Genomic DNA, 20,367 nt, shown 5'->3' with positions numbered 1-20,367 from the left:
GAAGCAGAAAGTGGAAGATATAAGTACTTTGGAGCATTGGGACATTGACCTGAAGGTTGTGAATGTGGAAGCACATACCAAGGACCAGTTGTGGTAATGAGGGTCCCAGGTGGGCAGAGCAGTGCCTTTATTCAACAAGGTAATTTCCTGACTAGCAACTTAATTCCCAGACCACAGGAGAATACATCTTGTAACCTCAGGATCAGAAATCTTGGGCCTGTTATAAATTACACAGCTCATAGGTCTGTCCTTACCATGGCCATCAGTGACCATATTCGCCAGCTGTCCCATATTTTCCAACTGTCCCTGGGTTACTTTGTGATAAGCCTCATTCACTCTGTAAGCCTCCCTGGTAAGTAATTTTTCTACACCCTAAGATTCAAGCCTAAGCAATGGCTAGCTTGTACATCAGGTTGAGACAAAGTGGTTAAGGGCCTTGAAGAGCATATATATATATATATATATATATATATATATATATATATATATATGTATATATATATATATATATATATTTTCATATTATGGAGTCACAGAATGTTGGAGACATTTAAGTATCATGTAGTTCAAAAGCCTCATTTTATAGAGGAGGAAATTGAGAGCAAGGGAAGTTAACATACTCAAGGACACAGAGATAAGTCACAAAAGCCAGGATTAAACAAAACAATCAACCAAACAACAAGCAATTGTGCCAGGGTATACAAAGACATAAATGAAGCACTATTAAACCTCAAGGAACTTAAAATTTTCTATGGGGCCATAACACATACAACATGAGAAATTAATATAAGCATTAAATATACATATTTGTAAGATAAATACTAGGTTAATTTTTTTTTTCTTTTTGGTGGGGGAGGTGGAGGTACTGGTAGCTGGAGGATCAGGAAAGGCCTCATATAGGAAATGTCATTTGAACTCAGTTTTAAAGGAAATTGTGATTCTAAACTCATCTCAACTTTTAAACCATGATAGCCTTTTTCTTCCATAGCATACTGCCTCCTGTTTCACTAGCCATAATACTAAAGAAGAACTTATTTTCTGTTTTAGTTATACTTAGTAGCTACGTGATTCTGGATAAGTCACTTAACCTCTGTCTGCTTTAGTTTCCTCAGCTCTAAAATGGGAATAATTATATCACCTACCTCCCAGAGTTAACGTCAGGATCAAATGAGATAATACAAGTGAAGTGCAATATAAATAGAGCTGCTATTGTTGCTGCTGTTATTAGTATTATTATTTTTATTATCATACAATCAAATACATTTCTGGAAATATCAGCATTGCTTCTGCTAGAGAATTTATAGGTTCTAAAAGAGATACCATATGGTATAATGGAAAAGAGCTGATCTAAGATACTAAGACTTGGGCTCAGACACAGTCTCTATACATATTGGTTGTGTGAAAGTCATCTAACCTATCAGTGCTGTAAAGTACAGAGAAAGTGCTGCCTTTCAGTGGTAGAAATCACATGTCCAGGCTCTATAACCAAAGGGAGTAATGAGTTTGGCCTGTTGGTTCATGTATTGCATGGAGAAGAAAAACTAAACAGTGATAATGTCAGTGCCTAGGAACTAAACTAACTAATGAATTCTCCTATTCAGCAGACATATCTCACAAGAGTCTAGAATATATCTTGAATGAGGCTCCAGAAGAAATGGAAAAATAAGGTATAATTGCTCATTTGTGTGTATTGTTTTAAGTTTTGTGAAGTACTTTTCTCACAAGAACCCTGTGAGGCAGATAGAGAGTCCAGATATTATCCCCATTTTATAGATGAGACATGAAGCTCAGACATCTTAAATAATTTGCCCAGAGGTAAACAGTGACCAAGACAGGACTTTAACCTAGGTCTTTAGACTCCCAACTTTATTGCTTTTTCCAATATACCTTAGTGCCTGACATAAGAGAGTCCCTAACCTCTTGGATGTTACAATCTAATGGGGTGAGGGTAAGTGGTGGAGGGGGAGAACATCTCTAAAAATCATAATTATAATTTAGAGCCTAGAAGGGAACTTAGATGCCATCTTTTAATTCTCTTGTTTTACAGATGAGGAAACTGAGACCCAGGGAAGCTAAAACTTATAGGATTATATATTTTTAGCTGCAAGAAATTTCAGAGGTCATCTAGTCCACCTCCTCATGTACTTGAGATGAGGAAACTGAGGTCCAAAGAAATCAAATAATATGCCCAAGGTCATATTAGAAATAAGTGGCAAGGCCACTATGTGAACTCATTTTTGCTGACTCCCAAATTCATATGGTAATAGTGCAATGACAAGTAACCTTTGGAGTCAGAGAATCTGAGTTCTTATAGTAGTTCTGATACAACAGCCTTTTTAGCTCCAGATCACAGGCTTTTAGGCAGTCTGGTCCAGAAATCTCACCTGTGTGGGCCTAGTTGCTCAAAGCAACACCCCATGGGGATGCATAGAAGACATTAGTATCCTCCAGCCCCACCCACCTCAGGCTTCCAGGCAACCCAGCTAGGCCTAGGTCCTTGGATTTCACTGTTTTCAGCACTTGTTTCTATGTCAGGCACCAAATAGGCAACACTTAACACCCCCCGCACCCCTTTCTCACTGCTCTGTCCTAAGGAAAGGGTGACTGAGGCTTTTGCAGCCACCGCGCTGACCGCGCGGCCCTTGCTGTGCCCAGCCCCCGCCCACCTCCGAGCTTTCGTTTCTTCGCGAGCCCTGCCCGCTCTCCCCCACTCCCCACCCCCTTCACCGCCGATCCCCCAACCCCAGTTCTATATGTTGGTTTCGTTTCTGGGTCGGTTTCCTCTTTCCTATTCCTGATCGCGCCCTTCGGGGCGGGGCCAGCGGCCCCTAGATATGGCTTTTGTCCCTCGCTTGGGAGACTTCATTCTCAGATTCTTGGAGAGGATGCGGCCGCCGCAGGTAGCAGCTGTCCGTCGTCAGGCCACTGCTATGTGCTCGTCTAATCTGGACCCGGACCACTTCGTCTTGGAGCTGCCAGACTCTGGTCTGGTTCATTTCACCCTGAGCGATGACAGCGGTGACAGCGCAGACAGGCGCGCCTTGGCCCGCCGAGATCCCCGGCTAGAGACGTTCCTCCTCGCGCCGGGGCGCTGCTACTCCCTGTGCGTGCCCGTAGCCCCAGGCTCGGGCTGCAGGGGCCGGATCCGCGCTGCGCGCCTGTACCACCACCTGCTAAATCAACTTAGCCAGGACCCTTTCCAGAAGTGCCAGCTGCGGCGCCTGCTCTCCTACTCCCCTAACAGACCGCCGGGGAACACTGCGAAGGGCGTCATTCTGTGGGATCCCCAGGACTGCCTGCAGATACAGCACACTTTGGAGGGTCTGCTGGCAGCCTGTGAGGCCCCGCGCCCACATTTGGGCATGTTCGATTCTGACCACAGTGGCCTGCTGTGGCAGAGTCTGTGCGAGCTGCCCGGAGGAGCAGGAGATGAACGACTGAAGTTCCGAGTGGTGCCCTCTGTGGAGCCCCCGCTGCACCCTATGGTGCCAGACCTGCCCATCTCTGTGGTGTTTCCCAATGTTGAAAATGCCCGAAAGATTTTTGAGGAGGTAAGAATTCAGGATCAACCTGGGATGGACTGTGCTAAATGGGGGAAAAATATAATAAGGTTTAAGGCATCAAAAATTTAGAACTGGAGGGGACCATAAGAAAAACCCTCTCATTTTACATATAAGTAACACAGGTTTCTATATATGTAAAGGAAGTTTGTTTTTAACATAGAAGGTTAAGTGACTTCTCCAAGGTCACATTGGTGTTTGTGAACTCCAAACCTTGGAATTCAAACGTAGAACCTCTGATGTCAAATTCATTGCTTTTTTACAGTTTTCTAGAAATAATCTAATCCAGCCTCCTCATTTTACAGGTGTGAAAAGTTAGGTCAGGAGAGGTTGTCATTATCCTTGCTGTTATTCAGTCTTATCCAATTCTGTGATCTCATTTGGGGTTTTCTTGGTAGAGATCCTGGAGTGGTTTGCCACTTCCTTCTCCAGCACATTTTCCAGATGAGGAAACTGAGGCAAGTGACTTGCTCAGGGTCATACAGCCGGAAAATATATGAGATCAGAGTTGAACTCAGGTCTTCCTGACTTAGGGCCTGACACTCTATCTACTTTGCCTCCTATCTGCCCTAGAGGTCATAAAAGAATAAATTTAGATGTAATAAGGACTTTGTAAGACAAACTTGTCAACAAGCATCCCTCCCCCTTTTTTGTGAAGGAAGAAATTGAGGCCCAAAGAGATAAAGAGGTTTGTCCAGTATCATTCAAGTAATAGGTTGCAGAGGTAGAATTCCAAACCAGCCCCCCTGACTCTAAATCTGGTACCCTTTCTACCTTAAATAGATTTATCCCTAACTATATTTGACAGTCATTTGATATTTTACCCCCAGAAACTGGTTGCTTGTTACTATTTTTTTTTTTTGTTTTAGTTTTGATTTTGGTTACCCTACCTGTAACTGATTCTGGCCTGGTAGATTTCATGCAGAAGAAGTTTATTCTTTGGGAGAATGAGACCTCTTTGTTGGCCACTGTTATGAGAAATGAGAATTCTGGAATCTTGGGTTCTAAACAGTGCTGTGGTGGTAATTGATTTTGTGACTTTAGGCCAGTCCCAAGACCTCTGTATATAAGAGATAATGAAATCTCAAAGGACCACAGGGATTTGTAAAAAAAACATGGTACTGGATGTAACTTTAGAGATGAATTAATCCAATCCCCCAAACTGAAGACCATGGAGGAAAAATGACTTGCTGAAAGTCTTCTCCTTCCATCTACACTCCCATCATGGAGGTACTGTGAGAAATGAGCAGAGGTAGCATGGGAAGGTGTTCATGAAAAAAGATGTTCTGCTGTTATGATAACAATATTCATGGTACTATTCTGGGTATCATGGCATTAAGAGAAAGAAAGAGAAACTCCAGATTCATCTCTCAAGACACTTAGTATAATAGATTACAACACTGACTGGTCACCAAATGTTTTGCGAGTATACCAAATATAGGTCACAATTAACTATGCTTTGTGCTTATGATGATCTTGGTCAATTCATTTCACTTTTTTGAGCTTCAGTTAATTATCTGTAAAATGTTGTAAGTAAATAATAAGTAATAAGCTGACAGAGACATTTGTGAGGATCAAAAGGAGATAATTTATATAGAGTATTTTATATAACTAAAGTCTTACATTAACAGTCAACCAACTAATCAATAAGCAAACATTTATTAAATGCCTATTATTGCCTGCGTCGTAGCTAGGCAGTGCAGTAGATAGAGTACTGGGCCTGGAGTCAGGAGGACCTGAGTTCAAATCCAGCCTCAGACACTTACTTGCTGTGTGACATCAGTCAAGTCATTTAACCCTGTTTGCTTCAGTTTCCTTATCTGTAAAATGAGCTGGAGAAGAAAATGTCAAACCACTCCAGTATTTTTGCCAAGAAAACCCCAAAAGGGGTCATGAAGAGTTGGACACAACAACAACAATAAATTATGTGCCCACATTGTTGAATAACAACAAATTATGTGCCCACACTGTGCTAGGTCCTAGGGATAGAAATACGAAGAATGAACCAGAACCCTCATTTCTCATAACAGTGTCCAACAAAGAGGTCTAATTCTCCCAAAGTATAACCTCCTTCTGCGTGAAATCTACCAAGCCAGAATCAGTTACAGGTAGGGTAACCAAAATCAAATATACATGTATATATATATGTATGTATAGACACACATATATATGGAAATATACTGAATAAATATAAAGAGAATAAATGCAAATAGATAGGTGGTCAGTAGTTAAATACAATTTAAATAAAACATCAAAGGATCTAGAAATGGAAATAACCTTAAATATCATCTCATCTAAGCCCCTGATTTAGCAGAGGAGGAAACTGTGTCCCAGAGATGTTAAGTAACTTGCCCAGAGTTGCACAGATAGAAAGAAAGAGAACTGTGAGATTTGAATGCTGGTGATCTGACTGCAGAACCACTAACCAATCTTTTGCCTATCCCATGCTGATTCTTCTGTGACACAAATATGAGATTTCAGTAGTTTTATTTTCTGTTGTTGTTCTTTCTTTGTGTTCAAGGATTAACAGTTTCCATTAGAGAGAAAGGTGACAGTGCTAACCTTAGGAGGAATATATCCCTCCCCAAAGGGAGAACGATTTCAAGTTGAAGAATAAGTCTGGAGAACATTGAAGCAACTTCCCCATTCTAGCCATATTTTTTGCCTAGTTTTGGGATAGTAAGCTTCAAGGTAGGCTTTTTCCTCTTTAAGGATCTTCCTGGAAAGTTGATGCATTTGGTGATACAGATTTGATCAATGAGAGTTCCCACAGTTGAACATTCTCAGTTTTCCTTTCAAAGGCTCTATTCCTCATGTAGATAATGCAATCGCTGTTGTTCCTATTTTTCAGATGGGAAGTAATTACCCAAGCCACAGAGTCAGTGAGTACCATTGACCAAGTATCCTGAACCCATCCAGGACTCTATCCATTACTCCATTGTTAACAATTAAAGTTTCTTATGTTGGTTTGGGTTTGTTTCATAATAATTGCTGAAAGAAAAGACTAGAATATTTATTTAAAAATGGACCTTAACAGTACTAAAAAGAAGTTAAGATAGACAAACAAAAGGAAGAGAGGGAGAGGAGCCTTTATACAGGAGGAACCTACAAAGCTGAAATCTTTCTCAATCTCTTTTCTTCTCACAAGGGTGAAAGCCTAGTAATTGATAAAAATAATAGCAGGAGTTGTTGATTCATTCCAGAAAAAGCTTTTTTCTAAAACTTTCAACAGCCAGAGTCACAAAGATGTGGTCATTATTGATGGGAGCTGGGTTTGTCTGTTTTGCTAAAGGAATAAAATTGAATGGGAGGAATATAAGATGGTCCAGATTTGGATCAGGAAGAAGTAAGTCTGGGAGTAGATCCATGTTGGGCAGTCATGTGGACAAACCAGGGTTATTAAAAGGTATCATGACAATTTAGACCAAGGGGCTGGTTGAGTATGGAACCTTGTAGTCCAAGAAAAGGAGTTGAATTGCCCATGGAGTAAAACTGCCCTTTTTAATCTATGAAAGTTACTTCTCCATAAACAGGATGGAGGGGATGAAGAATACATCTGAGAGGAGTTGCAAAAAGGTTGGACTTTCAATATCATATTAAGTGATTATCTCCTACTCCCTTAAGGAGAATGAACTTGGAGATTCAAGACCTGAGTTCAAATCTTATTTATTACGCATGGGACCTGGGATGTCTCTTAACCTCTCTGTGCCTCAGTTTTCCTGTCTTTCAAATGAAGGGGATGGATTAGATGCCCTCTGAGATCCCTTACAGCTCTTGATCAATCAGTCTAAGGAATGAGAGAGGCATGCCAGGTTGGTGAGGTAACCTGATACCCAAAGGGAGATTTTCTTAGGGGCTTGAGAGAAGGTTAATGTTTTTGCCAATGGGCAGCCTGTGTCTGTTGTCTGAGAATACTTAGCCAGTTGAAAAAATCATCACAGGAAAGTAGCCCTCTGAATGATAAATTTATTTGGCCATAATAACTCTCCAAATTGACTACTAACATCCATATATACTGTTCATGCATATAAGGACATAGAATAAAGTATGGGCCCTTTCTTTGAAGTATTAATGTTTTAAAAGTATTGGTTTAAAAACAGATTTTATTATTAGATTTATTAAAACCTTTAAAAACAGATTTTATTAATATCTTTTATTTTTACTTCTTCTATCTCCCAATATATCCCTCCTTTCTCTCCCTTCCAGAGATCCTTCATCTATTTAATAAAAATTAGGTGAAAAAGCTCAACATAGCAAAATATATTGAATATAATGAATAAAGAGCAGTGTTCCAGACCCATGATTTCACCTACTTGTGCGAAGAAGTCAGGGGAGGTTTTTCTCATAGTTCTTCCTTGGAGTTATAATTTTGTACTATTCATTTTCAGTCATTTTGTTGTTATTTCCAGTTATGTTGCTATTGTCATTGTGCATATTATTTACTTAGGTCTTTTTCACTCCATATCATTTCATATTTCTTCCCATCCTGCTCTTTATTCATCATCTTTTTTTCTTAATGAAGTATTCAAAAATGTCCATGTTCCACAGTTTGTTTAGCCACTGTCAATCTATGGATATCTGCTTTGTTTACAATTTTTTGCTTCTGGAAAAAAATACTATGGCAAATATTTGAATAGTGTATATGGGACTATTTTTGTATCATTGATCTCTTTGAAGTAAATGCCTAGCAAAGAAATCTCTGAATTCAAGAACATGAACTTTTTTTTTTTTAAGCAATCGGGGTTAAGTAACTTGCTCAAGGTTACACGGCCAGTTATTTCTGGGTGTGGTGCTGAGTATCTGAGCCCAGATTTGATCCAGGTCATCCCGACACTGGTGCCGGTGCTCTTCCTCGCTGAGCCACCTGGCCGCCCCTGAACATGAACATTTTAGGTACTTTCTTGGTGTAATTCCCGCAGTTTTCTAGAAGGGTTGGACCAGTTTTGCTTATCAGCACTCGTATACTCTTGGTCTTCATAGGTCTAAGCAATACAGTCCTCATAGATCTAAAATATATCTGATGTGAATGTTGCAAGAAAGGAGTTTCGAGAATTCATGAATGAAAATTGTCATTACAGTGTGCATCTTTAATTCCTGAAGTCCAAGAAGTCCTTAATTTGGTGGATAAATGCCCAAAGAATGTCCAGAAGGGAAAGTTCCCTGTCATTGTTATTGAGGGCTTGGATGCTACTGGTAAGATACTATTTCTTTGTTCATAAATCAGAAAAATAATTATGGAATTTGAGTTAATTTTCAATTCAACAAACGCTCATTAAGTAATTCTGTGCAAGGCACCATAAGTAGGCTGTGGGGATAGATGCAAGGATGAAAAATTACATAGGCCATCTTAGTTTTTGTGCTTTGACTGATCCTAATGAGTAAGACATTCTTTTGTCTTGTGTATGAAATACAGGCAAAACTACAGTGACCCACAAAGTTGCAAAAGCACTGAATGCTGTCTTCTTAAAGTCACCTCCACCCTGTGTCCTCCAATGGAGAAAAACATTTGATAATGAGCCAACAATCATCAGGCGGGCATATTACTCTTTGGGAAACTATATCATTGCTTCTGAAATAGCTAAAGCATCTATCCAGGCTCCTGTGATTATAGACAGGTAGGTATAAAGGTATATTTATATCACATATCTTCTTTATTTTTATAATTTTTTGTTTATGGGCAGTATTTTTTTTTTTTTTGCCTTTTGGAGGGCAGTTGGGGTTAAGTAACTTGCCCAAGGTTACACGGCTAGTTTTTGGTTTTTTGTTTGTTTGTTTGTTTGTGTTTGTGTGTGTGGGTGGGTGTTAAGTGTCGGAGGCCAGAACCGAACTCGGGTCCTCCTGACTCCGGGGCCGGCGCTTTTACTCACTGAGCCACCTAGCTGCCCCCAGTGGGCAGTATTTTTAATGAAATAAAAAATACAGTTCACATGTGTATAGGAGTTTCAGGTTTATAAATCCCTCTCCACTTAACCCAGTGAGGTCTTAGGAGTTCATGGAGTAGTAAGGAGTATTGGGAGATTTTGACTAAGTGACTTCTGAGGTCTGATTCCACTCTTAGTCTATGAATTATTATTCCCACTATACAGATAAAGGAAACTGAGGTTTACAGTGAAGTGAAATGACCTGTTATTCTAGTTCACACAGTTCCTGATTGTCAGAACTAAGGTTCAATCTCTATATCCCTAAATTCAAGTCCTTCTTAGCACCATACAAAATAATAATGCTATTAAAGCAGCTAGCATTTATATAGGGCTTTAAGGTTTGTAGAGCACTTTATAAATGTTATCTTTCTTGATCCTTACAACAACCCTGTGAAGTACATGCTATTATTATCTTCATTGTACAGATGAGGAAACTGAGTCAAAGTGAGCTTGAGCAATTTACCCAAGGTCACATAGCTAGTAAACAACTGAGACTGGATTTGAAATCAGATCTTTCTGACTCCAGCTATGGTTGCTCTATGCATTGTTCTACCTAGCTGCCTTTATACCCTAAGGGTTGACAGTATAAGCTTTTAACAACCCATACTCTTGATGTAATGTAGAATTTGCTGTTCAGGGAGACATTTAATCTGAGTAGGCCCCAATCAATGAAAACTTTACTTTTCCTAAAAGGTACTGAGGCTGGGAAAAGAATGAGGTACCATTAGGCTTTAGGCTTCATTATACCATTCTCAATTCCCCAGAGTTTCCCAGTTGACTGGTTTATATAGATTGCATATTGTCTTGTATATAGATTGCACATTATATAGATTATGTAGATTGTATTATTTTACAGCATATCTTTGGCATCTGTGGTCAGTAAAGTCAGCTAGTATTTGTTAAGCATCTTTTATATGCCTGGGGATTCAAAGAAAGGAAAAATATAGTCCCTGAGCTCAAAAGAGTTTTTAGTCTAATTGGGAGAGACAGCATCCAAATAGCTACATACAAACAAAATATATCCAGGATAAATTAGGGGTAGGGGTAATCTCAGAGGGAAGGCACTAAGATTAAAGAGAGGCATCTTGAAGAAGATGGGACTTTGAGACTGAAACTGCTTTCTCCAAATTTCCAAATGTTCTCTTAATTGACAAACCTAATGGCCTTTTCTCAATCTACATTCTTCTTGACCACTATGCAACCTTTGAAACAATCACTCTTCTCTTGTGATTCCACTCTCTCCTGCTTATCCTTTTACAATTCTGACTCCTCCTCCTAAGTCTCTTTTCCTAGATCTTCATCTAGGTCATGCCTACTAACTTTGGGTGTCCCACCCTTTCTGTCCAGGGCCTTTTTATCTTCTCCCTCTATATTATTTCATTTGGTGATCTCATCAGCTTTCATGGATTCAGTTATCATCCCTACACTGATGATTCTCAAAAATGCTTATCTAGGGGTAGCTAGTTGGCACAGTGAATAGAGCACCGGCCCTGGAGTCAGGAGGACCTGAGTTCAAATATGGCCTCAGACACTTAACACAAAAACTAGCCGTGTGACCTTGGGCAAGTCACTTAACCCCAACTGCCCTCCAAAATGCAAAAAAAATAAAAATAAAAATGCTTATCTAGCCCTAACTTCTCTGCTAATCTTTCAGTCTTGCATCTCCAGCTATGGGACATTTGGAACTAGATGTCTCAGAGACTTCTTAAAAACTCAACATGTCCAAATCCAAACTCATTATCTTTCTCTCCAAACCTTTTCCCTTTTCAAACGTCCTTATTCCTGTTGAGGGCACCACCACCATCCAATTTATCCAGGTTCATAACTTAGGTATCATCCTTGAACTTTCAGTCTCTCTTCTCTCCTATATCTAATATGTAGTCTTGGCCTTTGGATTTTACCTTTGTAACTTCTTTTGAATATTCCCCCTTTTCTCATCTTATACTGCCACCCTTCTGGTGCAGGTGATTGTTTCCTCACACCTGGACTTTTGCCTTTTGTTTGGTCTTCCTTCCACGTCTCTCCCCGCTTCAGTCCATCCTCCACTCAGCTGCCAAAGTGATCTTCTTAACGTGTAGGTATGAACATGTCACCTTTCTACTCAAGAAACTCAAGTGTTACCTACAGGATCAAGTAGGAAATTCTTGGTTTAGGGTTCAGAGTTCTTCATAATCTGAAATCCTTTCACCTTTCCAGTCTTCTCATACCTTATACCTTTCTGTGTGCCTTGTGATTCAGTGACTATGAGTGTTGCTCAAACAACAGATTCCGTCTTCCAACTCCAAATGTTTTCATTGTCCCCCATTCTTAGAATACTCTATCTCCTCATGTCTGCCTCCTGGCTTCCTTCAAGTCCCAACTAAAATCCTACCTTTTATGTCAATGATGTAAACTCTATAGAAATGGGGGCCACTAATCTCTACATAAGGATCCTTGTGGACTACATATTGACTTTGCTTTAACATGTAATGTTGTCATTATTTAAATATATTTTTGTTTATTTTGTTAACTATTTCCTAATTGCATTTTAATCTGTTCTGGTGGTATCTGAGAATGTTTTGGGCAGCATGGGTCCCCAAGTTTTTCACTCAATAATCTGTTCAGTTTTCTTTTTTGGACTTCTGACTTATTGATAATTTAGTTCTTTAAAGAGATAAAAAAGGTCACCTTGTCAAATGAAAAGACAAAGTACTTACTGTTACTGTCTATGCGGCTTGGGTTCTTATTCAGAGAGTCTAATGAAATCCATTTTGTTCTTCCAACATCGAGGAAGACATCGTGACCTAGCCGAAAAACAAGGAAGACAAAATTAATCTTGCACATAGAAGTGGTTAAGGTTCACAATTGAAAAATGTCCATTTTTAAACCAAAAGTTCCTGCCAAAGGATTAAAATGAAAGTTTATTAAAATCAGGCATTAGGAGTACCTATTCCAGGTGGTTTAGTTTCCCCTTAAGCTTTTCCTGTCATATGCATCATCATCATCATCATCATCGATAAACTATGTAAAATGTTCTCTAAACATTAGAGTTCTCTAAATTGTGAGCTATTGACATCATTTTTGTCATCATAACTTGTGCTTAGTACTTCATGATTACAAAGGGCTTTGCATATGTTATTGGATGCCTTGTCATGGTGTGAGGGAAGAGACTCAGATTTATAACTTAGTTTTGCTACTTTACTACTTGAATGAACTTGGATAAGTCACAATCTATGTTGATCTTAGTTTCTTCATCAGTAAAATTAAGGATGGGGTCCATGTAGTGATCTGTAAGGTCTCTTCTGACTATAATTCTTTGATCCTATGATAACCTAGGTTCATATTGCTCATAAATATCAGTGTTGGGATTTGAATCCTTCTCTCCTATTAAAAATGCTGACCTTGGAAATAATCTATTCAAGTTTCCCATCTAGTCCAGTATTTCACCCTAGGTGCAGTTCTTATTCTCCATAGAAGACCGGTTAGCCTTTGCTACATAAATATTACATGTAAAAAGAAACTCATGACTTCTTGTATCCTTGCAGGTACTGGCACAGCACAGCTGCTTATGCAATTGCCACTGAGATAAGTGGCCTTCCCCAGTATCTACCTCCCGTTCATCACCCTGTGTATCAGTGGCCTGAGGACTTGCTCAAACCTGATCTTGTACTGCTGCTAACTGTGAATCCTGAAGCAAGGATACAGCGGATCCAGGAACGTGGGGTGCATAAAACGAAGGAAGAAATTGAACTGGAGATCAACCAGTTATTTCGTGAAAAGTATGTCTTCATTCTATGGCATAACCAATTGAGGTTGGGAGCTAGGAATGGGAGAAACCTATTCCCTCAAAGTCAGGAGTCTCTGGAAGCTTCACTCATCAGGATAAAGTGATGCTAATGGGCTAGAAAAGCCAGGTAGAGGGAAAGGCAGAGGAGAGGGGAGACATGAAATAGTCCAACTATTACAAGAGTCAAGTTACTTTAGTACAATTTACTCCAACAAATCTCTATTAAGTACATAATAATAATAATAATAATAATAATAATTGTTATTCGCATAGCATTTTAAGGTTTACAAAGCACTTTACCAATATTATTTCATTTGATCCTCACAACTCTGGGAGATAAGTGCTTTTCAATTTCCATTTTACATATAAGCAAGCTGAGACAGGCATAGGTTAAGTGACTTGCTCAAGATCACATAGCTATTACGTGTCCGAGATCAAATTTGAACTCAGGTCTTCTTAACTCTAGGCTATCACTATTCACTGTACTACCTAGATACATCTCCTATCAACCAGGCACTGGGCTAAGCACTGTAAATGGGGAGAATGAAATAGTAACTGCCCTCATGGAGATTACACTCTACTTGAGATGCAACATTCCCAAATAAGCAAATATATTGTAATTTGGTGAGAGAGGGAGAAGTAATGGATGGAAAACGGACGGAAGAAGATGTATCAAGGAAGGTGGGATACTTGAGTTGATTACTGAATAAAAATATTCTGAGAAGGGGAACAGATAAGGGAAAAGGTATTCTGGGAATGGGGGCCAATGACTTGTATGAAAGCACTGAGGTGAGAGATTGAATGAGGAAACCCAGAAAGTGGCTACCAGTATAGTGTGTATGGAACGCAGAGTGCACAGAATGGGGTCATTTGAAATAAATCTAGAAAGGCGATCTGGAGCTCAATCATGGACAGCTTCAAAGTTGAGGTCAAAGTGTTTGTGTTTTATTATTGAGGAATGTTGCTGTACTAAAATTCAGCTGAAATGTGTAGAGAAGGGGGAAGCACAAAACCACACTTGGAGTGCAAGAAAGAAATGATTAAGTACAAGAGTATTCTGAAGCCCAAGTCTCCAAATATCTTCATGCCACATTCCCTCTGCCTCCTACTGAAGTTTCCAGTGCCTGCCCTGGGTCCCTGAGAGTTCTGCATAACTAACCCAGTCAAAATCCTCCAGGATGATGCTTTTCAGCTTGGCCCACTTTCTCTTTCTGCATCTTAAGTTTTTCTCCCCCACCCTACAACCCTCCAGGGAATACTAATTAAAACACCACTCCAGTTCCTTAGAGCTAGCTGAAAGGGCTTTACATATATCTCAAATGATCTTCACAACAACCCTTGGAGAAAGGAAATAGCTGCTAGTAGAGTTTGTCCAGAATGCAGATGAGGAAACTGAGTTAGTCACTTGGTCAGGGTCACACAGCTAGTATAATGTCTGAGGCTGAATTTAAACTCTTGTTTTGCTGACTCCATGTCCAACACTATCCACTGTACCACTAGAAAGGTTATGTCAGTCAGGTGTCCTATGGATCCACTAACCATTCCTGTGACTTTCCAGTTTAAAATATACTTTTCTGGCTACCGCTCCCAAATATATGTTATCTTCCCTTTTTTAGAATATAAACTTCTTGTTGGCAGAAATTGCCTTTCTTTCTGTATTTTTATCTTCAGAGCTTTGCTCAGTTCCTGGCACATCCTTTTCATTCAGTGCTTTTTCATTAATAGGAAAGAACTGGGGCATTGAAGAATTGTAGGAATTTGGATTTATGCAAGTTACTTAAGCTCTTTGTATGTCATCAGTTATGTAGAAACATGGTTCTAGAACTGAATTCTAGTCCACCTACGCCAACCCATTCATTTTATACGTGAGGAAAATGAAGCCTAGAGAATTTGAATGACTTTTTTCAGATCACAGAATCAATATGTAGCTGAACTGGAATTCACACTCAGATCTGACTCCACATCCAGGACACTTTCCATTGTACCATACTGCCTTAAATATTCCTACAACCGTAAAATAGAGAATTAAACTTAAGGGTGGGGGTTCTTTAAATTTTCATCTATCTCTAAATCCTATGAAGAGGGACAAGACAACAAGGAGGGAAAACAAGAATTATTATCACTGAAATTGATCTACCTTCAGTATTCCAGGATTTTTATGTTACTCCCATATGACTAGAACCAGACTGTTGCCTGTGCCCTACAGGAGAATGTAGAAAATCGTCTGCTTCTTCATCTGCAAAGTGATTTAGAGAAAGAAATGACAAATCATTCCAGTACTTTTCCAAGAAAGCCCAAATGAGGTCATGAAGTGTCAGACATGCCTGAAAAGTGACTGAACAACAACATATATGTATAAATATACTAATACAGATGTGCATATATGTACACATGTGTGATTCTACATATAGGTGCACATATATACATACACATGTGTGTATGTGAATATACCTTTTGTATTAAAGCGTAGAGCAATACTGACCTGTATTGGCAGAAAGGGCTTTATGACCATTAAAATTATGAATCTCTGAAGTGCTGAAATAGATGTTTTATTGAAGTAAGTTGGTATAGAGAGTGCTGTAAAAGTGAGTCAGAATGTAATGCAGCCCAGAATTGTGTGGTTTCCACTTCTTTGTCAAAACAACCCCTATTCAGTCTTGTCTAGATTACCCACTTTTCCCTTTTTGCTTTTCAGGGTGGAGATATCCTATCAGAGAATGGAGAATCCTGGATGTTACACAGTGGATGCCAACTTAGACAGAGCAGAAGTCATCCAGACTGTTTTAGGTTTAATTAAAAAATATTGTACCTCATTGTAGTCACTCCTAGGAAGTGACAGATTTTTACCTAATTATACATTAATAAACCTCACCCCAGAATGTATCCCACTATTTTTCTAGATCCCTGTTAGATAATTACTGTGGGAGGAAAAGGAACAACTTAATATGTATCATATATACATGAACATGGGGCTAGAAGACCTAGGTTCAAATCCTGCCTCTAATACTTACTACCTGTGGGGCTTTGGGCAAGTCACTTTACTACCTTGGGCCTCAGTTTCTTTATTTGTAGAATGAAAGGTTGGGACTAGGTCTCAGATGTCCATTCAAGCTTTAGACTTGTGATCCTATGATCTATATGGCAGGCACAAGGTAATGACAAGATCATTGCATTTGTAGTCAGAGAACCTAGGTCAGGATTTTGACTCTGCTACCTACTTGCTGAGACCCTGAGAAAATTGCTTCCAACACTCTATCCTCTAAGTTGCCTTTCAACTTTATATCCTGTGATCCTATTTTATGAATGTGTACACAAACATACACATATATGTCTGTACATATGTACATACATAAATCTACACACATATATTCCAAAACATTCTCCTCTGGATAATGCTTACATTATAACCTATCTTTTATCCAAATACTCTCTTACATGATGTCATGATGGATTCTCCAGCAGGGAGTCAATTAAGGATTCCTATCTTTATTTAAAAAAAAATCCTGGAACACACTGCCACTCCAAACTCCAAACAATCCTGGAACTATTTTCTTACCTTCTTTATTAAAAGCAAATCCTGAAAAAGTAGGTCTGTATGACCTTGCATGTCCTCCCAAGTACTCATTACTTCACTCCTCTATCACCTTTTGCATCCTTTTGAGTCTCATTGCTTTTCCAGGGAGATAGCAGGCATGTAGCAGCAGCCCTGAGAGATTTGTGTTTGTTTGTTTGTTTTGGGGGGTTTTCTTTTGCTTCATTGAGAGCATAGTTGTATTCTGCCAGCCCTCAGACTCTGTATTATAATCACTGACATTATTTGGATGTGCCTGTGAAGATGACTGTTTCTTCAACTGGATGACCCCCCTGAGAGTAGCTCCTTCTGTTTAGTGCCATCTCCTATCAAGAATGGCTTCCTTGCCCAGTAGGCTTAGGACTCCTGACCGGGTAAGACAGTAGACCATACATGGGAGAAAGCAGCAAAGGGCATAGTTCTTGTAGGTGAATTTTGGAACATCTTGGCTGGCCCTGGACTTGCATTTAAAAATTGACAAGGTAAGACTTGAATGCAAAATGCTCTGAGAAATGAGCATGGGCATTTTTAAGAAATGTACAAAACCCTTCAGTATCTCCCAGGGGCCTTCAGAATAAAGGACAAGTTCTGAGCCTAGGATCCATGTTCCTCCTTATAATCTCAGACATGAGCAGTCTGCTCAACACTTGCCTATTACTGTTTGCTAAGCATCTGCATCATCTGCATTTGTATATCTGCTCTTTCCAGGCCCTTTGCCAGAAATGCTGATCTCTCCCACCCTCCAATGCCACATTCTACCTTTCTTACCCATCCATTATGGCTCAGCTCAAGTACCACCTCCCCTAGTTTCTCCCCTGGACATATCCATATTGATATCTAAATAGATATAGGGATATAGATATATATGTGGACATATGTATGGACACTATATGTGTGCGCATACATACACTTATGTGTGTATATATCCATCCCTTGGATTCACCTTTGAACTCATGGCCATTATTGTCTATGTTTAACCCATCATTAATTGTGTATTATGACATTGAAGGTCCCTGGATCTGAAATCAGAAGACTTGGACTTAAATTCCTTCTCTGCATATTAACATATATATGTATATGTGTGTATGTGTGTGGATATGTATGTATGTATATGTATATATGTATCCCTAAGCAAGTCATTGCCATCTCTAGGGCCTCAACTTGTTTTTTGTTTTGTTTTGTTTTTTAATCTTTAAATGAGGGGATTGGACTAGAAATTGCAGAACTCTTCTAGCACTAAATCCTCTGATAGTATAAGCTATTTAATATTGCGGCTATATAACTTTTTCTAGGTCTTGTCTCTAATGATAGTAGATTTTAATTTCCTTGATCAGAAGGACATTGCAAGTCATAAAACAATACTATGCACATAATAGATGTTTTTAGAAATATTCAATGATTTGTGAATAGTTGACTTTTATAAACTTCCTTTCAATCTTGTTGTTATTGAGTGATGATCTTCTCCTGCCCTCTCTCCCCTGCCCCCCAAAAAAGTGTGGCACTGAAAACATAAATCTCTTGCACTAAAATTAGAATATTTAACTTAACTATTTCAACATTTTGTTTATGCTGGTGTTCATATGTAATTTTTCCCTCTGTAGTGATACTGATAAATTAATTAAAATTCAAGCTTAATGAAATAGTGGTTGTGAATCATTGTAGTATGGATTTAATTCATCTTGCTCAACAAAGTAGTTTAACAAATGTGATTTTTCAGGAATTCTTCTTGAGTATTTTATAATTTTATGTCAGTCACTTAACACTGTTTGCCTTAGTTTCCTCATCTGTAAAACGTTTTGAGGAAGGAACTGACAAACCACTCCAGTTTCTTTGCCAAGAAAACTCTAAAATGGGTCACAAATAACTGGACATGACCAAAACAACTGAAGAACAAAATTATTATTTTCATTTATAAAAATATTCAGGACTTCAAAAACCTGTAATGTAATTAGTATGGAAACTCCTTTCCCTTCATGCAGATGATAGCTTATCTCTAAATTAAACTTCTGAGTGTTGCCTAAGGCTTAGAGATAGAACTGAGATCCAAGTCCAACATTATTTCATAGATCTCTTTTCCTCTTTATAATACATGTGTGCTGGAGCTGGGGGCAGGTGGCTGCAGGGGTGGCAGGGGTGGGAGCTGCAGCTGGCCAGGGTGGATGGAGCTGGAGGGGCGGGGGGGCTGGCAGCATGGCGGGGGGGGCTGAAGACTAGGCCAAGGCGGAGTCCCGGGGAGTCAGAGTGCTAGACAGGTGGCTGCAGTGGGGCGTGGGCCAGGGGACCGGTGGGACCAACTGTAGGCCCCCTGTCTGGCAAAAGCCGGAGCCGGAGCTGGACTAGTAGGTGCTGCCCGCCAGAGCCACTGTCACCACCCACATGGTGGCGGGAGCCGTGGCAGGGATCCTGGAGCACTGTGTTATGTACCCCGTTGACTGTGTCAAGACCCGAATGCAGAGCCTACAGCCAGACCCAGCTGCTCGATATCGAAATGTGTTGGAGGCCCTGTCGAGAATTGTGCGAACCGAAGGCCTGTGGATGCTCATGCTGGGCTGAACATCACTGCAACGGGTGCCGGACCTGCCCATGCCCTTTATTTTGCCTGCTATGAAAAGTTAAAAAAAGACATTGAGTGATGTAATCCATCCCGGGGGCAATAGCCATATTGCCAATGGTGCAGCAGGGTGTGTAGCAACATTATTCCATGACATTGCCAGGAATCCAGCAGAAGGCTTGGGAATCTGAACCTGGACAACACCACTCTTGGGTCAGTTCCCTCCTCCCTTCTTCTTCGGCCATCATTAGTGGTCGAACAGAGGATGCAGATGTACAACTTACTGTACCATTGGGTGACAGACTGTTTGGGCAGTGCGGCAGAATGAATGGGCTGGAGCCTATTACCACAGCTACACCACCCAGTTAACCATGAACATCCCTTTCCAAGCCATTCACTTCATGACCTACAAAGTCCTACAAGAGTACTTTAATCCACACAGACAGTATGAGCCCAGCTCCTATGTCATCTCTGGGGCCTGTGCAGAAGCTGTAGCTGCTGCTCTCACTACCCCTTTGGACGTTTGCAAAACACTTCTCAACACCCAGGAATCCTTGGCTTTGAACTCAAATATTAGTGGACATATCACAGGCATGGCTAGTGCCTTCAGGACGGTATACCAGGTAGGCAGGGTGACCGCTTACTTCCAAGGGGTGCAGGCCAGAGTCATTTACCAGATTCCCCCCACGGCCATTGCGTGTTCCGTATAGGAGTTCTTCAAATACCTAATCACCAAACCCCAGGAGGAGTGAAGAGCTGGAAAATGAGGCGGCATCATACTAGGGCTTGGTACTACCCTGCTTCTACCCTATCACCACCTCCAGTTCATGTTGGAGGGGAGGTGGAAAAGGCCTTTCTGAGGACTGGGTGTCGGCGCCAGTGCCACTTCTTACCAGTACCTGTTGCAGCTCTCCTGCCTTTCCTTGCTCAGCAGAACTTACCCCGAGCAAAGGCAGTGCTGCACACAGCATGACAACATCCACAACTTCTCATTCGTC

General features: G+C 40.1%; 1 protein-coding gene and 2 pseudogenes across 1 annotated transcript; all 3 read left to right on the top strand.

Annotated features, from left to right (window-relative positions):
- The first annotated feature begins 2,794 nt into the window (after nt 1-2,794).
- CMPK2 (cytidine/uridine monophosphate kinase 2) lies at nt 2,795-18,458 on the top strand. The gene is made up of 5 exons (XM_069064778.1): nt 2,795-3,551; nt 8,639-8,753; nt 8,974-9,175; nt 13,006-13,239; nt 15,943-18,458. The coding sequence occupies exons 1-5, from the start codon at nt 2,835-2,837 to the stop codon at nt 16,064-16,066; spliced, it is 1,392 nt and encodes a 463-aa protein (XP_068920879.1). The 5' UTR covers nt 2,795-2,834; the 3' UTR covers nt 16,067-18,458.
- A 449-nt stretch (nt 18,459-18,907) lies between these two features.
- On the top strand, nt 18,908-19,593 carry LOC138143564 (mitoferrin-2 pseudogene; annotated as a pseudogene).
- Nucleotides 19,594-19,634: 41 nt separating this feature from the next.
- Nucleotides 19,635-20,121, top strand: LOC138143516 (mitoferrin-2-like; annotated as a pseudogene).
- Nucleotides 20,122-20,367: the final 246 nt, after the last annotated feature.

This window comes from Petaurus breviceps, unplaced genomic scaffold, assembly GCF_028583685.1.
Source record: "Petaurus breviceps papuanus isolate PSGF00001 unplaced genomic scaffold, PetGlider_PUasm1.0 90644, whole genome shotgun sequence".
Lineage (NCBI taxonomy): Eukaryota > Metazoa > Chordata > Mammalia > Diprotodontia > Petauridae > Petaurus > Petaurus breviceps.
Note: the sequence above shows the minus strand (reverse complement) of the source record. Positions and strands in the feature narration are given on the sequence as shown.